Here is a 20,589-nt window from a genome sequence, read left to right on the forward strand (position 1 = left end):
AAAACTCACTAAAGGATAACTGAAATAAGAATTAAACATACACTGTAAATAATTGTCAGAATTTACTGTTACAACTTAAATGCGTATATATTAAGTAAATATGGTGAATTTTCTACTGAAGGTTAATTTTTGAATGTTTAAATGAAAAAAAATAAATGTGCAAACAGTAATTAAACACACTTATCCATTTATTTAAAAAAAATAAGAAGCCTTTTCATTGCAGGTACAAGTCTGGTGTAATAATTTTATATGATATTAGAGATGGGAGTACAATCCACCGACTGAGAGGCCATGATGATGAGGTTCATTCCTTAGCTTGGTGTCCCATTACTGGTGAAAACTTTAGACCTCCAAAACCTTATAAGGACCTAGACAGACCCGAGGAGGAAATTGGTAGTGTACAATGTTATCCTCATAACTTTGAAAAAACTAAGTCCTTATAAGGCTCATTTAAAAAAAAAAAAAAAAAAACATATAATATAGTGTCAATAGCACATTCTAACCAAAACAATTAGGTGAAATAAAAAAAGTATGTGTGTTAAAATTTTTCCAATCTACCTTGTCATTCTTAGGTTCTATTTTTATGGACATTTTGACAGAATCACAGTTAAACTGTTAAGTTTTTTTTGGCCTATTGTGTTGGATATTACAGTTATATTGACCTGGAGAGATAATTGGGTAATAAATTAATAGTTACAAGAAATAATACTGTAGTAGTAGTAGTAGTCTGGTATTGTTCCATGTTATTTTTTTTTCACCAGAGAGTGTTGGGATTTTCTATAATTAGTATGCAAAGGCCAGATAAACATTCTGTACTTCATTTGTTTACCATGTCATAGTTTTTCTTTCCTTTTTCATTTACGGTCGACTTTTTATGAGCAACTTGGCTGGTGTTTCTAGATAAGCAGCACACTTTCCCTATTGGTACACCTTATTCATGCTCCCAGTTTTTCCATTTTTTTAGTGGAGTTCGGGTTGATCATTTACCTTTGTTACTTTGTAGGTTTTATTTCATGTTCTTTGTTGTGTGTCTGTTTTTCTGTCTAGTCTTTATCCCAGGATTGCATTCTTTTGATTTCTGCCATAATGTTGGTTCCCTTGATTACTCTTTTACCTCAATAAATGCAATATTGTGATGTTGATGACAGGTTGAATGTTTATCAAGATTATTTAATTTTCCAGTGAATGAACATGAAGAAGTTGAAGTCAGTAAGGATTTTGGCATAGAAGGACACCTTTTGGCATCAGCAAGTAAAGACAAAACTATCAGGATTTGGAGCTCCGTCAAGGGGAGACAACTCACAACTTTTAGGTTACCTAAGTCTGGGGTACCCCAAGGAGATACTGGTAGAGGAAAATTGTGGGCAGCCATTGTATGGTCATATGCAGATCCTCATCATATAATTTCAAGCTCTTTTGGGTATGACATTAAATTTTTATGATCCACCAAGACTGTTGTAATGGCACAAATTTATTGGTACATGAACTATTTGCTTGTCTCATGTTTAGGCTCATGTTGAAATTGCCTAGATGCAGCCACGTTAGTGATTTTATTACATATATACATCTTATTAGGCCAAAACAAATAATATGAGAGTTTTCTATTACACCTTAGGTATTGGTAGGTATTTTTTTTACTTTTTTTACATTGTGGGAGAAACATTTTGACTTAATCCGTGCTTTCTGGAAAATGACAAAAATAATACTTAAGGGTACACTGCTGAAAAATAGGAAACACGCTTCGATCGGTCACTAACCTGAAAGTGCAAAGACAGGCAGCAGTATGTCAACACAGTTTCATATATTTTTTTTTTGGACAAAGGAACTGGTAAATATACAAAAAGTTTCTTACCACTCTATCTTTATGACTTAAAATAAAGCATGCAAAAACCAATTTTTTTGTCAATAAACACAAGTATTTGGTTTGCAATATAATGTATTCCATTAAGAAAAAAAATTGTTAAATTGTGGTATGCTTTAAAGTTGATATTGCAAAGAATAATCAAGGGAACCAAGGTTATAGTGGTAATCAAAAGAATGTAATCCAGGGACAAAGACCAGACATGGAAAACAGACATACACAACAAAGAACATGAAGTAACTAAAATTATACAAACACAGTAACAAAAGCAAATGAGCAACTTGAACTCCACTAACAACTGGGAGCATGGACCAGGTGCACAGATAGGGTAGGCAAAGATGATTTTATCTTATTTTGTAGAGGTGACCTATTGCTTTGGGATTTATCATGTACAGCACAACAGAAATGGCAGCCATTCTCTTCCATTGACAAGAAGCAACAGCATAACAGAATTATATTCAACATGAGACTTGGTCACTCTGAAAACAATAAAATGGTCACTACATCTATGGACAGACAGGTAACTTTATTTTCTTCCCACATGTGGAAAATATGTGAGTGACCCTAAAAATAAAAAAAAAATGAATGTCACTCAACTTGAACTTGTTGTTTTGAAAAGTAGTGCAATTCAAGATGAATTTAGGTATTGACATGATGTTGAGTGACACTTGACAGATTTTAAAGTCATCTCACGGAGATAGACCTAATGTAAGGGACATAACTCTTAAAATCAGTGATATGTTTGTATCATATTCAATTTCACTAAAGCCTTTCAAGCTTTTCTTCGAAACAGAATGAAATCAATCTAGGTATAATACCACTATTAACGGGAACCAGTCGCCTGCACATACCAGAAAGTAGTCCGTAAAAAACAAAGTAGTTCTTAGGATGCATTGTATATTTTCTGTGATTTAGCCAGTATATGCAAACTTGGTATCATCTGAAATCTTATCACGTCAGGTACACACTGAATACAACAGTTTTGAACTCTGATGTAGAGAATAATGTGTCAGTGTCTAGATCTTAAGCCCATTGATTTGTCAAAAGGAAAGTAGTATTTTTAGTACCTGTCTACTTTCACTTCACCGTTCTTTCTTAGAAGCCATTAAAGGTATGCTGCAAATTTTATGAGAGAGTCTTTAAAAGGTCCCCTCTATGATAAAACCTGTTAAAGTTCATTTTAACAAACTTTAAAAAAGATTGGGACCTTGAAAATTGCTTAATTCAACATAGAAAGTAATGGGACTTTTAATAGTGGTTTTACACCTCTAAGTTACTTTGATGCTTACATGAGATTGATGTAAAATGCTGAATACAAACATTCCAGTGAGTTGTAAGAGTTTTGTCCCTTACCCTAGGTCTACCTACTTAAATGATATCTGCCAGTGGAGAGTAATGTTTGTTGAATTCCCAATTTGTGGTTTCAGGCTATCCAGGAAGACCACTCGGTTTTCTAGGATTTTTGAAAATTTTAGCTTTCCGCTGAGAATCTCTGTTTTCTGTTCTGAACAATCAATGTCTTTATTGTACAAAAAAATCTTGCCAAATGGGTAAATTAAGCATGATAAAAAAAATCTGCTTGCATTTGGTTACAGGAAATAGGAATCCTAGATCACGGCACCAAAAATGGGTATCCCATGAATAATAATGATACCATAATTACAAAACTATCATTAGGACTGCAATTTGTGCCCTGTTTTGTTAAAAAAAGTTCAATTTAAATTTTCCTCTAATCCTTCCTCTTGTCAAATTTGAACCAATTAGATCACTTGAAAATGAAGATTTGAGGAAGAATTCAGGATTTAAGGAAATACTTAACTTGAGATTTTTTATGAAACCCAGGCCTAATGTACTTCATACATCTATCAATAACTGTCGTACTCTAAATTGTATTTATATCTTTTATAATTAGCTCATTGTATGGGATGTAAAAAACAGAAGACCTCTTTACTGTCAGCCTACATGTGGAGGATATGTGTATTGTGCTAGGACTTCACCTATAGATCCAGGTAAGGTGGTATACAGTTTAGTTTTAAGTAGCACTCCACATAAGAATCATGCAAAATGTGATTCATGGTTGGAGAGCCTACATATTTTTATTTTTGATATTTTGTTTGAAATGTCATAGTAAACTTAAAGTTACATGTGGTTTTTCGTATAACCCATGTTCATAGGAGATAAAAGTTATATAGAATGCACTGTAGATTTCAAAATTAAGGGAGATAACTCTGTAAATGGCACCCAAATACATAGAATCTATTGTATTTTCAATGTTGATTATCTCCTAAGAGCAGGCAGACTTGAATGAATAATTACACATTTCACAATATAGACCCATAAAACAACTTAATTACAAAAATAAAAATATGTAGCCTTTTTTGGGGTGTATCACATTTTTCAGATTTTGCATGATTCTTACAAAGACTGCTACTTAAGTATTGTTGAAGGCAGAGAAAAATGAATTTTGTAAGCTATTGAAATAGTAATATGTTGTTGATTAAGATGAATATTGTTCTCATTCATCTGAATGATAATCAAATCTTTTCAGAAATGTAAACACTGGTAATTTAAATGTATGGTTATTCTAAACAAGAATTTGTTAAAGCAAATTTCATAGCAACTTTGTTACATTTTAGTCACACACCTACAAATGTCTATTGTACATGCATATCTTCATAAAATTATTATACATGTATTTTTGTTCACACGGGCAGAGGAATGTGGTGGGGGGCTGGGAGGGAATGAGTGGACATGGCAACAAATTAATAAGTGGGAACAGGGATTTTAGTGAATAGGATATTTTTGCTCTGCTAATTTAGGGAAGAAAGATGGAATATAGGTGAGAGCATTGTAAACAGATCAGCTATGGCCTGCCCCACATTATCCACAATGTTGAATAGAAAACTTTTGATGACATTTGAACTACATATACTTGTTTTAGTTTCATCATGAGGTTTCTAAGATTTTACATGGTTAAACTATTACAATGGTTATTTTGTTTTTCAGGAAGAATTGCACTAGGTGTTGGTGATAATATGATCAGAGTTTGGAACATGAACAACACAACTAATGCATTTGATGTTGCCACTCTGTGGCAAGGCATAAGGTCAAAGGTCACAGCAGTAAGTAGTCCCTGAGAGTAAATATGTCATTCTGGAAGAGGAATCTAAGATCAAGCATGAATCTGTTTAAACACCTGTTGAAAATTGATGTTTCGTGATATACAATTGTCCATCTGTCTGTCTGTATGTTTACATTGGTCCAACATTTGAATATCTAGAAGTAAATACTTTTGATAAAATTTTGTTTCTTTTTCTAGAGGTGATGACCTATTCACAAAATACACAAATGTAATCTGGTGTTCCCAGATACACTTGCATTACTAAATTTTCAAATGAATAGGACCATACTTCAGATTATCAGTAATCTGTTGTTCTGTATAATTTCCTTTGATTTTTTTCCTTCGCGATGCATCACAAGGGGACATGAAAATGCTGGGCATCCGTCCGGGTTTTCCACACTTTTTCTTATAATGCTCCTACCAAATTAGTTTGTATTTGGTATGTCACCTTTTTATGAAGAGTTACAGTTTAAGTTCGACTTTGGTTATGGTGGAATGATTTTTACAAAAGTTATGGCCCTTGAAAATTAGAAAATTTAAAGTTTGAAATGTATCTTTTTATGCTGGGGACATTGGAACACTGTTCTTTTATGTTGATAGATATCTCTTTTCTCTTGTACACGACAAGATATTCGAAAATATTTTTCAGAACATTAGCAGTGATTGTGATGTCATCAGATCTTCCTTAGAGTTTTGAATGAAATTGATGTCACACACAAGCATTATGCTACTGTTTTTTTATTTGCACTACGATAATAGTTCAGAAACAAAATATACATTAGAATGATTAAAATGCAATAATTAAATTACTATTAAATAGAATAAAAGTTACTTTGGATTTTGATACTGACAATGTATCATGTGGAATATCTCACTCATGCTCACACACTTGTCTAGATATTCCATATGATATTGTCAATATCAAAATAGAAAGTAAGTATAATTCTATATGTGTTAATTGTGAAATAGTTGATACTTTTCCAGTGCAATGAATTGAAAAATTTTACATTAAAATTCTATTTTAGTTATGTTGGCATCCAAAGAGAGAAGGGGTGTTAGCCTATGGTACTGATGATGGTAGAGTTGGTATATATGACATACTAGCAAACAGGTTAGAATAAGTCTTACATGTTGTGTTCTGAGAGCGAAAAAAATTCATATTTATTATTTCTTGTTCTGAATATTTACAGGTGACCTTAAAATCAGAGTTCTGCAGGATCTATATTTTCTTATAAATTTAAGTTTAGTTCTGGTAGTAATTGGAAATTATTTTGCATACATACATGTACTCCACATTTGCTTAAAATATTAAGTGTCTGTCCCTCTAAGAATCTGGCAGTAGGTGAAACATGGTAAGAAAAAAACCCATCATTTTGATAGTGTAATTTGACTTTTTGCACCATCAGAATCAAGGACAACAGACAAGATCATACTGGACCATTGAGTTATAATTTCATTGAAGTGCATTGAAAATAAACTTTTCAAGGGCAGGTAACTCTCAAAAACCTCATTTTTCTATTGAAAAATTTCTGAGCAAAGCCAGTGGTGCAGAGATCAAATTATGGTCTTTTCAAATAGAGAAAGTATCCTTGATTGATATTACATTGCCAGATTAGTGGGTTTTGACATGCACATTTCTGAATTTTCTCATTTTACCAGATTCTTACAAATAATTACACTTAAATGTTTGTTAAGTACTGGAAAAACTCTGTAAAGTGACATGGCCAATTTATATTGCAATGTAATTTTATTAGAGTATGAACATGTCTTCCAGGGTGTTTAGACCACTAAGATAAACATATGATGAAAGTCATAGACGTACGATGATCAAAGATAAGTTTTTTTCCAATTTTGCCCACGTCAGAAGAATTTAGCTTCACAACGGTCACCATTTCATGCAACACAAGCTGCATCTATTCATAAACATAGAAACGAAATAATTCATAAGGACGCTATTTTACTATATTTTTTCATTGTTTAACAACAGTTGACCTTTTATGTCCTTGTTTTTCCCGACCTATCGTTAAGGAAAAAATAAGTAATTATAATTGGCCAGTTTGTAGAAAAACCATGATGAAATTGGGTTTGTGAATTGTTTCTTAAGGAGGTAGACCTAAGGTAAGGGACACAACTCTTATAAATCATTGGAATGTTTGTATTCAGGCTCTTGATATCAATTTCATGTCAGCATCAAAGTAACTTTGATCGATTTCATTCTGTTTCAAATGAAAGCTTGAAAGGCTTTGGTGAAATTGAATATGATACAAACATGTCACTGATTTCAAGAGTTATGTCCCTTACCCTAGGCCTACCTTCTTAATTCTTAGAAAACTACGTTTGTAGTAATAGTTAGTTTTCATTCGTTGTGTTTTTTTTCTGCCTTTTCAGGCCACCTTTCATTTCATCAAATTACCATAAACGTACAGTGTATGTTGTTTCCTGGGGTCCGCCATGCATCAAAACAGGTAGATATTGTAGACTTACTCTTACTTGATTACCCCTATTTCAAAGTAATGAAGATAAAAGATATAATTGAAAAAAAGATGACTTTTTTACTGAAAATTCTTTATCAGGGGAAATAGAATTTTCAGAGATGAGCTTTTAAAATGATATCTTTTCCATCAGTCTTTAAATTATGTAATCTTTATCCTTGGAAGAGCAACACGGTTTAGAATGTTCATGTACATTTGTGTTGCTTCTGCACCCCCTTTAACTACATGATATCAGTTCATTAATAGGGTATGTAAGTCTCGTTCCAGTTTCATTTTCTTTACCGGAATTTACGACGTAGAATAAGGAAAACCAAGACCGATCTGCATTTTATTGTATACTTGCGGGTACTCGAAAGGCTGTATAACAATGCAAAATCTTCTATTTTATATTTTTTCTTAATAACTTTATCATATAGAAATAGATATTTGTCATTTTTTGTCGGTATTTTTTAAACAAAAAGATGTTTTGCTCTCAACACTGAACTAAACACTTTCTAAATGACAAGTCTCCATGCTTTTGAATGGTAGACTATGACCCATTCTCGTGAAATCACGGAGTCACATGACGAGACTTACATACCCTATAAGGCTTGAGGATTCTAAAATTAAATTTGCAGAAGATGAGTGTAGTATTTGTTTATTTCATATCAGAGAAGAATGAGCTATTTGTTAAGACTTGGTCATGTGATATATATTAATGTACATTTAAATGTTAACAAGTCATAACTGTTTATATGGCCCACTTCAAAATCTTTAATGAAGTTACTAATGTGTTGCCTGCAGCTCTAGACATTATCAACATTACAGACAATATCAGTGTCCTTTAGATAGTCTGATTACCATGAGAATGCCAGTGCCTGAAATGAAAAAATATTTTGGGCTAGTGAAAATTCTGAGCCACTGGCCCAAATTGCATGGTGCAGGCCCGCCTAAAAAAGTAATTTGTAGGGGTTGAAAGTTGGTAAAATGAACTAAGAAATAATCATTCAAATTACAAAGACAATTCAAGCAAAGGCAAATTGCTTTAATACATGGAACAAATAAGAACTTGGCATGTTTTGAGGGTTTGTTTGTATCTCCGCCTCCTTGTCTTTTAAAAAAGTTCCAGCCCTCTTTCAGGCCTGTCTCCGCCATCCTTGATATTAACCATTGATTCGATTTGTTAAAGTTATTGCTGTTGCTCATATGTATTTTTATTAACCAATCATGAAGGCTGTTATATATCTATGCTTTGTCGGACAACAATGTTGGGTCAGTCGTATTGTACATTGTCTGAGTCATGCTGGGACGAAATTAATCACTTACCTAAGTTATCTACCTTTGTCAACAGAAGTGGTAAAAAATAAAAAAAACAAGAAATGATTATGATTTTTTAAAATTTTTCTAGCACAAGGGAGGGGTCACCCAGACATTTTTTTGGGGGGCCAGCAACTTCATGTCTTTTGGGAACTTTTAGTCGCCTAATACAAAACTGATTGTATTTGGCAAGCGGGCGACCAAGCCATTTCAGGCACCGAATGCCTAAAATACATTCACAATTATTGTATGAGTTTGTGCAGGCTGGATTACTGCTTTGTTGTATATAGACAGTGTTGTAATGAGTAGTAAAACTTCGTGAAAGACATAATATGAATTACAGTCCTCTATAGCTAGAGCTAACCTTTACTGAATAGTTGTAACTAGATAAAGTGTTAGGTGTACTTATTAGATGGAATGCTTCAAGACCAGTGTACCTGTGGCTAGTCTTGTCCAAACAGGTCAATTTTAATCTCCTCCACAGACCTAAAACTGCTTCTTGTTAACTGCATATCACTTCTCTAGCTGATAGGCTCTGCTATACAGGATGTGAAAAAATTTACAGTGCATGAGCACAACTTATTACAAATCCCTGAAACTGTTTCTGGTGTACTGTACTAATTTGCATAAAGGGGTAGGGTTTAGCACTGAGTATGGCAGAAGTGTAAAGCTTTTAAATAGTGAATATACCCTCTGTGCCAGAGATTAGGCCAGTTTATGTGAGCTAGAAACAATTCATCAATATTTATTATAAAATCTCTATAATTGTAGAAACCAGTAGCACAGCGGCATACTTTCTGTACAGTATTGGTGATGGTGTTATTATGCAGCATGACCCACAGAGACTTGAAGACGAGGCTCAGGACCTTAATGACCTAATAGAACTCTCCAATGGCAGGAAGGTAACATATGACAAACTTTGAAAAAAAAATATATTTTTTTTTAATTTTAAATATAATCACCAAAACCTTATCTTATCAGAATTATGCAATGTTTTCCTCTGTTTTTATGGACTGATTATATTCTTTCACAAAGCAGTACAATGGGAATGTAATTTATCAATTACTATACATAAAAGTGTCTTAAAGGAAATTTCAAATTTGTATCAGTCAAGTTAATAATTATGATGACTGGCTCTTATGTAGTATTTCATCTGCATTCCTTCATTAGGCAGGAAGGGCCAATAAAAACATTGGATCTCTGCTTTCATGGGTTATACACAGGCAAAAATATATCACATGATTTTCACACAAATTTCACATGATTTTACCAGAATTAAGCAAATAAAATTTGTTGCAGATTTCACATGAAATTCGAGTAAATCAAGCCTTCAGATGAAATTTGCATGAAATTTGTGTTTAGTGAATTTCATGTGAAAATCATGTTCATGTCATTTGAAATTCATGTGAATTTCAAGGGAAGTTCAATTAGCATGATTTTCACATGAAAAATATTTGCCTGTGTAGGTAAACACCAGTATCAAATTAAATTTAGGTTATAAATCTCAGAACATTTATGGGTGATCACTAAATCATTTGCAATGCAGGATGTTATAATTCATTTCCAACAACTGTTTGATTTTTTTAACAGACAGAGATGAAATATTTGTTTACAGCAAAAAATAAATCTGGCTTAATGTTGAAAATTGATCTTGATTTGTGTAAATTTTCCATATGAATTGAAAGAAGCCTTGAAAGTGTATAGTGTAACATATTGAAAAAAAGCTACCAATGTTATATAAATTTCTTTTTAAACAAAATTATATGTTCTATATGTTTTTAGCAAAGAGTACCAGTTAGAAGTGAGATCAGTTGGAGTCCAGATTTTTCCCTCCTAGCCATTGGCAATGATGATGGGTTTGTACTATTAAATAACCTTTCTACAAGTTAGGGATTGAAGTAATCTTGAAAGATTTTTTCTTCATCAGTTCATTTCTATATTTATCTGCATCATACTTTAATAAGCTTTAATTCATAAATTACATTTGTTGTTTATGTAATAATATAAAACTCACAGTACAAAACCACTGTAATATTAAAACTAAAAATTTGGATGCCAAAATTTTTCTTTTTGTGGTGTTTAATTTAAACAGTATAATTTTTTTTTTTTCAAAATATTTGTTGACATTGAAATTTTTCTATCATTTGTGGTCACAAAAATATCAAGGAGAATAACTCCTATGTGAACTATGTTATGGCCTTAAAGTTCATAATTGACACCCAAAAACACAAAAATTAACACTTCAAATTTATATTTGTGGTTTGACTTACCATGAAAATTGGTACCCCACAAAAAATTGTTCATTTACAGTATTCTGTTTTACAGGTCAATAGAGGTATTTGAACCTTCTAATCTTAAACTGTTAGTAACAGTCCATATTCACAAGAAGCTGGTGAATGCAATAGCATGGCATCCTAATTTTACCACCACATCGAGTGCAGGCTCACCATACAAGAATTACATTGCCACAGGAACTAACGAATCAACAGTAAATGTTGTCGACTTGAATCCAGTGTTAGGTAACAGTTGCAAAATTGACTTGTTTTCGAAGAAGTCTGCTTTTGAAAAAATAAAAGACATGTCTTTAAATTGGAATGATGCTTGTAACTTAACTTAAAAGTCCTGTACTATGTATAATCTGTATGTTGAAGTACCGTATAGTGGGTAATTTTTGCAGAAGCCAAATTTTTGGATTTGTTCTCTGAAGAAATGTATTATACAGTTATATTTTAATTTTTGTACTTTGATATGTATGCTTTACAGGAGTTAATGAAAAGTATTTGAACTTTTTTTTAATAATAAAATAAGACAATGTGGAATAGGGAATGTGTCTAAGCTTCTATTTTTATGCTTTCTTTAATCTTTTGAATATAGAGAAAAATAAAAATGTCACAACAATGATCTGCTCTATGGTTGAATACTTCATCATAATTATAAGCTCAATATATAAAACTTGTAGTATGAAACATCTGAACACTTATATCTCAATACTTAATAACTAAAATCACATTTATCTATAGAACACCAATTTTAAATACATGTGAAAATGTCTAAAAACTTTGAAAGTACCAAATATGTACCCTTGATGTCTGATATTTGATATTTACAGAGTTATCTAATGAAAGCAAAGAACCTGCCATAGTAACAGAGCCATTAAAGTCACTACGTGGTCACTGTCACAGGATTACAGGACTGTCATGGAGCACGCATTGTGATGGCTTTATAGCATCAGCCTCTTATGATGGTCAGGCTATGGTATGTTGTTGATTTTTTCTTCTATTACCCCTGAGAACAAAGTGTAGGGGGTATATAGGAATCATCCTGTATGTCTGTCTGTCCATCCATTCATCTGTAGGCATTCCTTGTAAGTTCAACTCCTCCTCTTAAAACGGCTGAAGGGATTTAATGATATTTATAGGAAGATTGTTCATTATACACAGATGTGCTAAAAGGAATTATATATAGTTATTGTTGAAGGACAACAAGAGGAGATAATCCAATTTGAGGGTTTTACATGATAAAACCTTGTAAGTGCAACTCCTCCTTAACCGCTCAAAAGATTTGGATGAAATTTTATAGGAAGGTTGGACATTATAAAGAAATATAATTACTTTGGAAGACTTCTAAGGAAGATAATTAAGGGTTTAACATGTAACACCAAATAAAGCAGTCTCTAGTGCTGGGTAATCTTGTTTTGATGTTCATCACGGAATTTCAAGTTAGTAGGTTTTTCTGTTTGGTCTTCATCACAGGCTTACATTAATGTAATATAGCACACATTGTAATGGGTTTATAGCATCAGCCTCTTATGATGGTCAGGCTGTGGTTTGTTATATACTACAGAATTCATATAGTAAGATAACAAATATTTAGATTTAGTTGCCAAAGTTTTGTTTGCAGGGATCATTGCATTGTTGGCATTTTTCTATGTCTCTGTTTTTCTGCCATTTTGGTGAATTGGGAAAGATACAGCTTGTATTTGTAACATAGATATTGTGATCTCCACTTAAATAATTCTGAATATGGATGTCCAGTTGTTTTATGTGGGATGAAATAGTTCTTTGGATGTTTGAAAAAAAAAAATAGAATTGTGTTTCAGACTACATGCTAGAACAGGTTTGTGGCCTAAATGCGACATAACTTTCTAGTGGTAATTATTGATATATCAAAATACATATGCTGTAAACTCTATAATCAATGGTTTATTTTTTCTATGGCAATATACAACTGCTGTAGCTTGAAAATGCATATAGGAATTTTGATTTGAAAAAATGTGATATTTTGTTCTTTTATTCTGCAAAAAAGAAAATCTTAACTTTGGTAAAAAAAAAAGACAGAAGTGCAAAAATAAATGCACACAACATACAGAAACTTCTAAACATGACCCTTTTTTGCCTTGAGCTGACATATTCTCATTATATACTTATTAAAATTGTTTAGATTTGGGATGTTGACAATGAACAAATGGTTGCTTGTTACCGTGGACACAAGGGGAGATTACTCACTGTTCAGTGGAGTGGACATGAGAAAGACATGATATATACTGGAGGTGAAGATTTCTCATTTCATAAATGGAGAGTAGCTGACCATGTTCCTTCTGAATCAAATGGTAAGGCTTGATGTGATCTATCCTTTATAGGATCCAAGGCATTTCGCTAATCTGTTTAAGAATAATTCGGATTTCAAAGGACTCTTGAGATCTTACACTCTAGAACAGTATAAGTACAAAAGATTTATGGGTCAGTGTGCTTGTTTTAAGATGTAAGCATTTGAAGTTTTGGCGGGAAAAGGATTTCTCTTGATTTTTCATGTGTGGCATTAGAAGGTTTTATCTATTAAAAATCCTAAGAAGTAACAAGGATTTCATTTGAAGGTGTTTATTATGAAATTATGAAAAGAAAAATGGGGGTTACGTACAAAAAGCAGTTATGCTGTGAACTGGATAAAAAACAGAGGAGCCCTAAAATCTGACAAAAATGGCTGAACATGAGCAGCAAATATCCTTAATAGAAAAATTTGGAAGTTGTTTTGTTCTTTTTGCATAAATATTTTGCTCACATTTAAGCTTTGGAAATAAAAAAAAATTCTAATGGGTAGATGCAAGCATGTGCACTTCTAAAAAACATCTCCAAAGCTTCCACAAATTTTTGTTCTGTCCCTTCTGTGAAAATCCTCAATCTGTGCAATTTCGAGAATTTGTCTTCTCTATGATCTGTATTATCAAAATACTAATGTAAATGAATAGGTGCATCAGAACCGAAAATGTAACCATAATGTATGTGTAAATGGTGGCAAAGCCCCCTTACACTACCATTTGGGAGTAATTTTCGTGGGTGCCAAATTTTGGGATTCGCTCTATGAATTCGGGTGTTAAATTTATAGACTTCATTTTTCCTTCTTCAGTTTTAATGGTATGGAAAGTATATTATCTTGTGATTCCCTTAATCTTGCGAATATAACAAAAGTTAGAGCCTCGCAAAAATTGTCCAGTTAACGGTATTTGTTGTTCCAAATCTGTATATGCTGGAATATTACGATTTTATACTTTTGATTTGTGAGGTTTTGAATTTCAATGTTGATTTTATTCACTGAAATATTCTTTTCAAGATCATGGTAGATTTTACAGTTAAATATCATTCCTTCAAAGGTTTGTTCAGTGTATCTTGTCTCCCAATGAATTACTTCCTGTTGATTAGAAGCTAAATTTACCTTAAGTGATTATTTGAAGTGTTAAGTATCAGTCTTTTTAAGAATCATGCAAAATCTGCAAAATGTGATACACATGAAAAAAAGGCTACATGTTTTTATTTTTGTTATTAAGTTGCTTTACAGGTCTAAGATGAATTGTATGATTATTCATTCCAATCTGTCTGCGCTTAGGAGATAATTCACATTGAAAATCCAACAGTTTCTATTGTATTTAAGTTTCATTTACAGAGTTATCTCTCTTAATTATGAATTCTACAGTACATTCTTTACAATTTTTATCTCCTAAAAGCATGGGTTATATGAAAAACCAATGTTAATTTCTGTTTACTATAACAATTTCAACAAAATATCAAAAAATGAAAATATGTAGGCTTTCCAACCATGAATCATATTTTGCATGATTCTTAAATGGAGTGCTACTTAATAACATACTGAGATAGCTACATGAGTTTAGTACTCTCTTCAGTTGGTAACATTTAACATCCAACTGAAAATTCATGTTATTTTATGGAATGTATAATAAAGGTGCAGGTTTGAAGTTGTATACTTTCAAAGTTCATTGAAGAATTATAACAGTGGCTTCCTTTCATAAGTAGACTAAAATGCTGCTTTTCATACTATGAAAGTGTCATTTTTCGTGCTGTTTTCAATTTTTGTGATTTTGGTGGTTTGAAAAACCCATGAAATTTCATTCCAAACAAAATGAAATTTTCTCATTCATTTGCATGATAGAGTTGTCATTTTCAGGAATTGCAGAATCTACAAACTAATGTTACTTCCTTAAATCAGAAAAATTGGTACCCAAGAGTAAAGGTACTTCCACAGTATTATACATCAATATGGATAGTAAAGTACTCCTTTATCTCATTTGGTTGAGGGCCTGCTTACAGTACTTGTAATCTCTGGTTCAATTTCAAACTTGTACTACTGTGCATTGCCTGCATCTGTAATGAAGGAATGTAGAAAAAAAAATGTATTTCTATTTTCTTTTAACAGTGGCTAGAAAGAAGAAAATTAAGATTAAGGGTGGTAAAAAAAAGGCGGAACAGGAAGGAGAAAATGTTACAGTAGAAAATGGTGTAGAGTTAGGTAAACAGGATCAGGAATCCATTGAAGCTTTGTTACAAAATAAGAAAGAACTATTGCTGAAACAGGAAATGGATGAGAAGGGAGATAACTCCACAGGTAAATGTTGTAAAAGGTGATTTATGTTGTTGATTAATCTCAAAGACTGTCCTATATATAAAAAATATTGCAGTGTTTCCACTGCTCAACTAATTCCATCATCTGGTTAATCCCCACTCTCTTTAACGGTTTTGATGTGGTCCATGGCAATCTCAAGGAGATATGCTGACAGTTGATAAAGTCAGGCATCAAATTGTTGTCAGGGCTGGTAGAGAGAGTGAACTTTCATGTTAAATAGACACTACTGAACTGCAGCTTGTCCATTGCCTATAAGTGGGGCAGTTATATATAGTTGGGGTCATGATGTTCTTCTGTCCATCATTTTGCTTAGCCTTTTGTCAATTTTATGTCCTTAACTCCTTTGAAACTGTTTAGATGGATTTTAATGAAAATTTCAGGGAATCTTTTTAGATAATGCCTATGATTGTTGATCTGAATAAATGAAGGATTTCAATTAGCATAAATGTGATTAGGGATTTGTTCTTGGGTCAGATTGAAGGTTGGGGTGCAGTTTTGTATCAACACCTACTAAATTCTTAAATGAATTTTTTTATGAAACTTTCAGAGAATTATAATCAGTTTATAGTGTGTGCCTGTTACATAGGTGTTAACCCTACCATTTTTTGCGGGAGTCTCCCGTAATTTTACCTTTTGACCCACAAAAAAAAGTCCCCATGCAGGAGGCATCGATTTCCCGATTTCAAGAATTCCTCCTGTAAGAACCTCCCGTAATTAAATTCATCAAATTTGTCTGCCATTTTTGTTTATACCAACAACTGCGTGTGTCGCGTAAGCGCTTTATCATCAAAACGCTTGGAACAGCTGATTGACATACGAGTCTCTCTGGAATAATCATCATTCATATCGACAAATAGCATGATTTACACTCCTTGAGACTTCACGTTTTGCATTTTAGTGTTCATACATTGTTTATCGTGCGTTTACACATTGTTTTGCATTCGTTTAAATGCACGATAAATGCACAACAGAAGCGTTTAGGTCTTCATGAAATGTCAATATTATTATTTTTCATCGTTTGTCTATTGTGCATTTAAAGGCATGCTAGGAGTGTTCATTTATCGTGTGTTTAAACGCATGATATGAGCGTTCATCTATCGTGCGTTTAAAGGCACGCTAGGAGTGTTTGTTTATCATGCATTCAAATGCACACTGGGAGCATTCATTTATCGTGTGTTTAAATGCACGATAGGAGTGTTCGTTTAAATGCACCATAGAAGCATTCGTTTATCATGCATTTGGTGAGCGTTTAGCATGCGTTTGGGTATCGTGCATGCTGGAAACCTAAACATCTCAAGGAGTGTGCAATTTCGAATGGATGGTTATGTCAAGAATTTATGAACTTTGTGGCTGCACACAACTTGCCATTTCATGTGGCTGATAATTTTACTGACTGTGAGAAAAAAAAAACATTAGCTGATGATAAAATTGAAGAGAAATTTTAATGTAAAAGGACTATATGCACCCAAATCATAAAGGTTATCGTACCAAGGCTTGAGGCTACAAACGTACAGTAATTGAAAACTGTGAACAGAAAGCATTCAGTATTTTATGTGATGAAAACAATGTTCTTTGCTACTCTTGTACGTAATCATAAAGATGGAAGCAGGTCCATCAAAACCAGATTCATTGACATGCCCGTGATGAACATTGGACCAGGGCAAAACCTATTTTATGCCATACCAAGCATCACTTCTGTGAATACATGTATAATTCATTTTGTTGATTCATTTGTATATATCATGTATTTATGATTTTGAAAAAAAATATTTAAAATCCTCTGTTTTATTTGATTTATAACATTTATAACATCATGAAATATGTCGATAATGTTGTCATGCAAAATCTCCCGCAATTTTGTGATGGATTGCAGGAGATCTCCTACAATAAGGTTTGACTAGGTTAACAGGTATGGCTTGTTATGTTGATTAAGTCTTTATAAAAATCAGACAGAAGGTGATTTATGCACCCACCGAATTCAGTCTTATTTCTTGTTCAGAAACAGTTACTGATCACATAACCAGTCTTAGTTTTTCATTTGGTTGTTGTGCTTTCGAGATAAAAATCATATAGATTGTACATGAAAGTTGCACTTTGGAAGAGTTATCGTTCTTGATTTGGGTTCATTTGGTTGATTTCAGTGGGAGTTGAATATATGATTTTCTTAAAAGTGCAGATTTGAATGCTGAAAAGGTTGTTGTTATGGACATGGACTTCAACATTCAGATGAGTTAAAAGAGGGTACCTTATATGTATTCACAAAAAAACTTAACAATTTATTTAAAACTATTTGTTAAACTTAGGCCAGATAAAATTAATTGGTAGTCTTTCATCCCTTCCAGTCCTTAGAAAATTGGGGCACGAATTTCAAAATCAGGTGTACAGTATTCTGTGTGTGTTTATATGAAATAGGGGAGGGTATCAGTTTTAATGTCCATTCTTTGTGTGCCTACATGAAATAGGGGTTGGGGATATCCCTTTGAGAGCTTTGCTTACACTGATTCTAAATTTTACCTTGAACCATTTTTGGTTCAAACTTGATCCTTGAATCATCCATTTGATTTCACACTGATGGTTCTACTATTTACAATAAATCCTTAATATTACATTGGGTATCCTGCTGTACCTGCAATATCAGAACATAAGATCTTTTTGTTTGTCCAGCAGCATGCTGATAGCCTTGACTCCCTCTATTTGTCCAGCAGCATGCTGATAGCCTTGACTCCCTCTATTTGTTTGTCCAGCAGCATGCTGATAGCCTTGACTCCCTCTATTTGTTTGTCGAGCAGCATGCTGATAGCCTTGACTCCCTCTATTTGTCCAGCAGCATGCTGATAGCCTTGACTCCCTCTATTTGTTTGTCCAGCAGCATGCTGATAGCCTTGACTCCCTCTATTTGTTTGTCCAGCAGCATGCTGATAGCCTTGACTCCCTCTATTTGTTTGTCCAGCAGCATGCTGATAGCCTTGACTCCCTCTATTTGTCCAGCAGCATGCTGATAGCCTTGACTCCCTCTATTTGTCCAGCAGCATGCTGATAGCCTTGACTCCCTCTATTTGTTTGTCCAGCAGCATGCTGATAGCCTTGACTCCCTCTATTTGTCCAGCAGCATGCTGATAGCCTTGACTCCCTCTATTTGTCCAGCAGCATGCTGATAGCCTTGACTCCCTCTATTTGTTTGTCCAGCAGCATGCAGATAGCCTTGACTCCCTCTATTTGTTTGTCCAGCAGCATGCTGATAGCCTTGACTCCCTCTATTTGTTTGTCCAGCAGCATGCTGATAGCCTTGACTCCCTCTATTTGTCCAGCAGCATGCTGATAGCCTTGACTCCCTCTATTTGTCCAGCAGCATGCTGATAGCCTTGACTCCCTCTATTTGTTTGTCCAGCAGCATGCTGATAGCCTTGACTCCCTCTATTTGTTTGTCGAGCAGCATGCTGATAGCCTTGACTCCCTCTATTTGTCCAGCAGCATGCTGATAGCCTTGACTCCCTCTATTTGTTTGTCCAGCAGCATGCTGATAGCCTTGACTCCCTCTATTTGTTTGTCCAGCAGCATGCTGATAGCCTTGACTCCCTCTATTTGTTTGTCCAGCAGCATGCTGATAGCCTTGACTCCCTCTATTTGCAGCATTTGTGTGCTATTTCTGCTTAAGAACATACAGATGAAATTCAGGATTAGGAATGATTCATTTATGGAAATAGTTAATTTTTCTATTAATACTGATAACTACCAATATAAAGTGTTGTAATAATGTGGATTTATAGCATGTACTATATGCATGCATCAAATCCAATATCTTTTTACTATCTGATTGTTCCAACTTTAAACTGGAAAATTTTGTTCTTAGATAAGAATTGTTTATTGTATTACCTAATACTTTTAAGTTATTGCATAATGATAGCTAATGATTAACTACCTCTGATATAAGATTATTTCGTAAGATTTCAAAATTGTCCAAGAAATGGTTCAAAATTGATCCCAAATAAGATGAATTATTTCCATTAGTAGTCAGAGTGTTGGATATGGTGGAAGGGGACATAGAAATACTGGTTTCTGTTTGTTCACGCTTGCGGATGTGACTGTTTGGAAACTGTTTGACTGATTGTGTGGGATTGTTAGTCACCATTTGTAGTTGATCATATTGCACCACCATTTAATAAGAGTTATGGGACTTTTTTCATTTAGTTTTTTTCGTTGTGGCTGTGGAAGGCATTTCAATAGGAGTTGCTTGTTAAATTCATTCTGATTAACTGTTGTGGACTTTTTTTTTGTCTTGTTATCCTTATCTTGTTTTTGTGATTCAAGGTTTTGTACCATTATTCTGAATTTCCAAAATTCTTCTTGCTTTTTAAAAGTTTTATGTTTATGAAATATTGAGTTTACATTTTGTAAATTTCTATGGATAATAATATTAAGATGTAATTGTAAAATTTTAACAAGTGACAGCTGTTTGGCCTCAGAAAAAAAAATCAATTTTCATGTTGCAGATCTTGCATTGCAATTTCCCTTTACTGATCAAAATGGTGTTGAAATAATTTTCAATGAAAAGTTGTGTTTTTTTAAGTACAGGTTGAAAGCTTTTGAGATGTATTGAGTCATTTGAAACTCAGAATACCTTTTGTAAATCTCTTAATCTTTTTTTTTCTGATGGTACTCAGTACTGTACTTTTATGTGGGTCAGCTTTTCACTTATCATTTGTCTGTTCTACTCTTGATGATGTCCTTCCTTTTAACTGTTACTCCTCAAATTAATCAGCCAAACCACTGAGGTTAGATTTAATCCAAACTTGTTCGGAATTACCTCTGCAAACCTTATGTAATCATACAACCCCTTCTGACAAACAATTTTAAAAGTAAAGTTGACTTAAATGAATGATCATGTTCATCCATCACTCTCCTTGCAT

At 33.4% G+C, this 20,589-nt stretch overlaps 1 protein-coding gene across 1 annotated transcript in view; it reads left to right on the top strand.

The window, feature by feature from the left end:
• LOC148605452 (gem-associated protein 5-like) overlaps positions 1 to 20,589 on the top strand; it is a 144,558-nt gene that overhangs the window by 3,110 nt on the left and 120,859 nt on the right. The window contains exons 3-15 of the mRNA XM_088551128.1: positions 224 to 393; positions 1,183 to 1,420; positions 2,222 to 2,381; positions 3,774 to 3,870; positions 4,868 to 4,983; positions 6,008 to 6,093; positions 7,371 to 7,447; positions 9,542 to 9,672; positions 10,553 to 10,626; positions 11,096 to 11,289; positions 11,880 to 12,025; positions 13,211 to 13,379; positions 15,476 to 15,664. Of these exons, the coding sequence (XP_088407254.1) occupies positions 224 to 393; positions 1,183 to 1,420; positions 2,222 to 2,381; positions 3,774 to 3,870; positions 4,868 to 4,983; positions 6,008 to 6,093; positions 7,371 to 7,447; positions 9,542 to 9,672; positions 10,553 to 10,626; positions 11,096 to 11,289; positions 11,880 to 12,025; positions 13,211 to 13,379; positions 15,476 to 15,664 (1,847 nt within the window). The remainder of the gene's footprint in view (positions 1 to 223; positions 394 to 1,182; positions 1,421 to 2,221; positions 2,382 to 3,773; positions 3,871 to 4,867; positions 4,984 to 6,007; positions 6,094 to 7,370; positions 7,448 to 9,541; positions 9,673 to 10,552; positions 10,627 to 11,095; positions 11,290 to 11,879; positions 12,026 to 13,210; positions 13,380 to 15,475; positions 15,665 to 20,589) is intronic.

Source organism: Perna viridis, chromosome 10 (assembly GCF_037379345.1).
Source record: "Perna viridis isolate PV_CMFRI_1.1 ecotype Kerala chromosome 10, ASM3737934v1, whole genome shotgun sequence".
Lineage (NCBI taxonomy): Eukaryota > Metazoa > Mollusca > Bivalvia > Mytilida > Mytilidae > Perna > Perna viridis.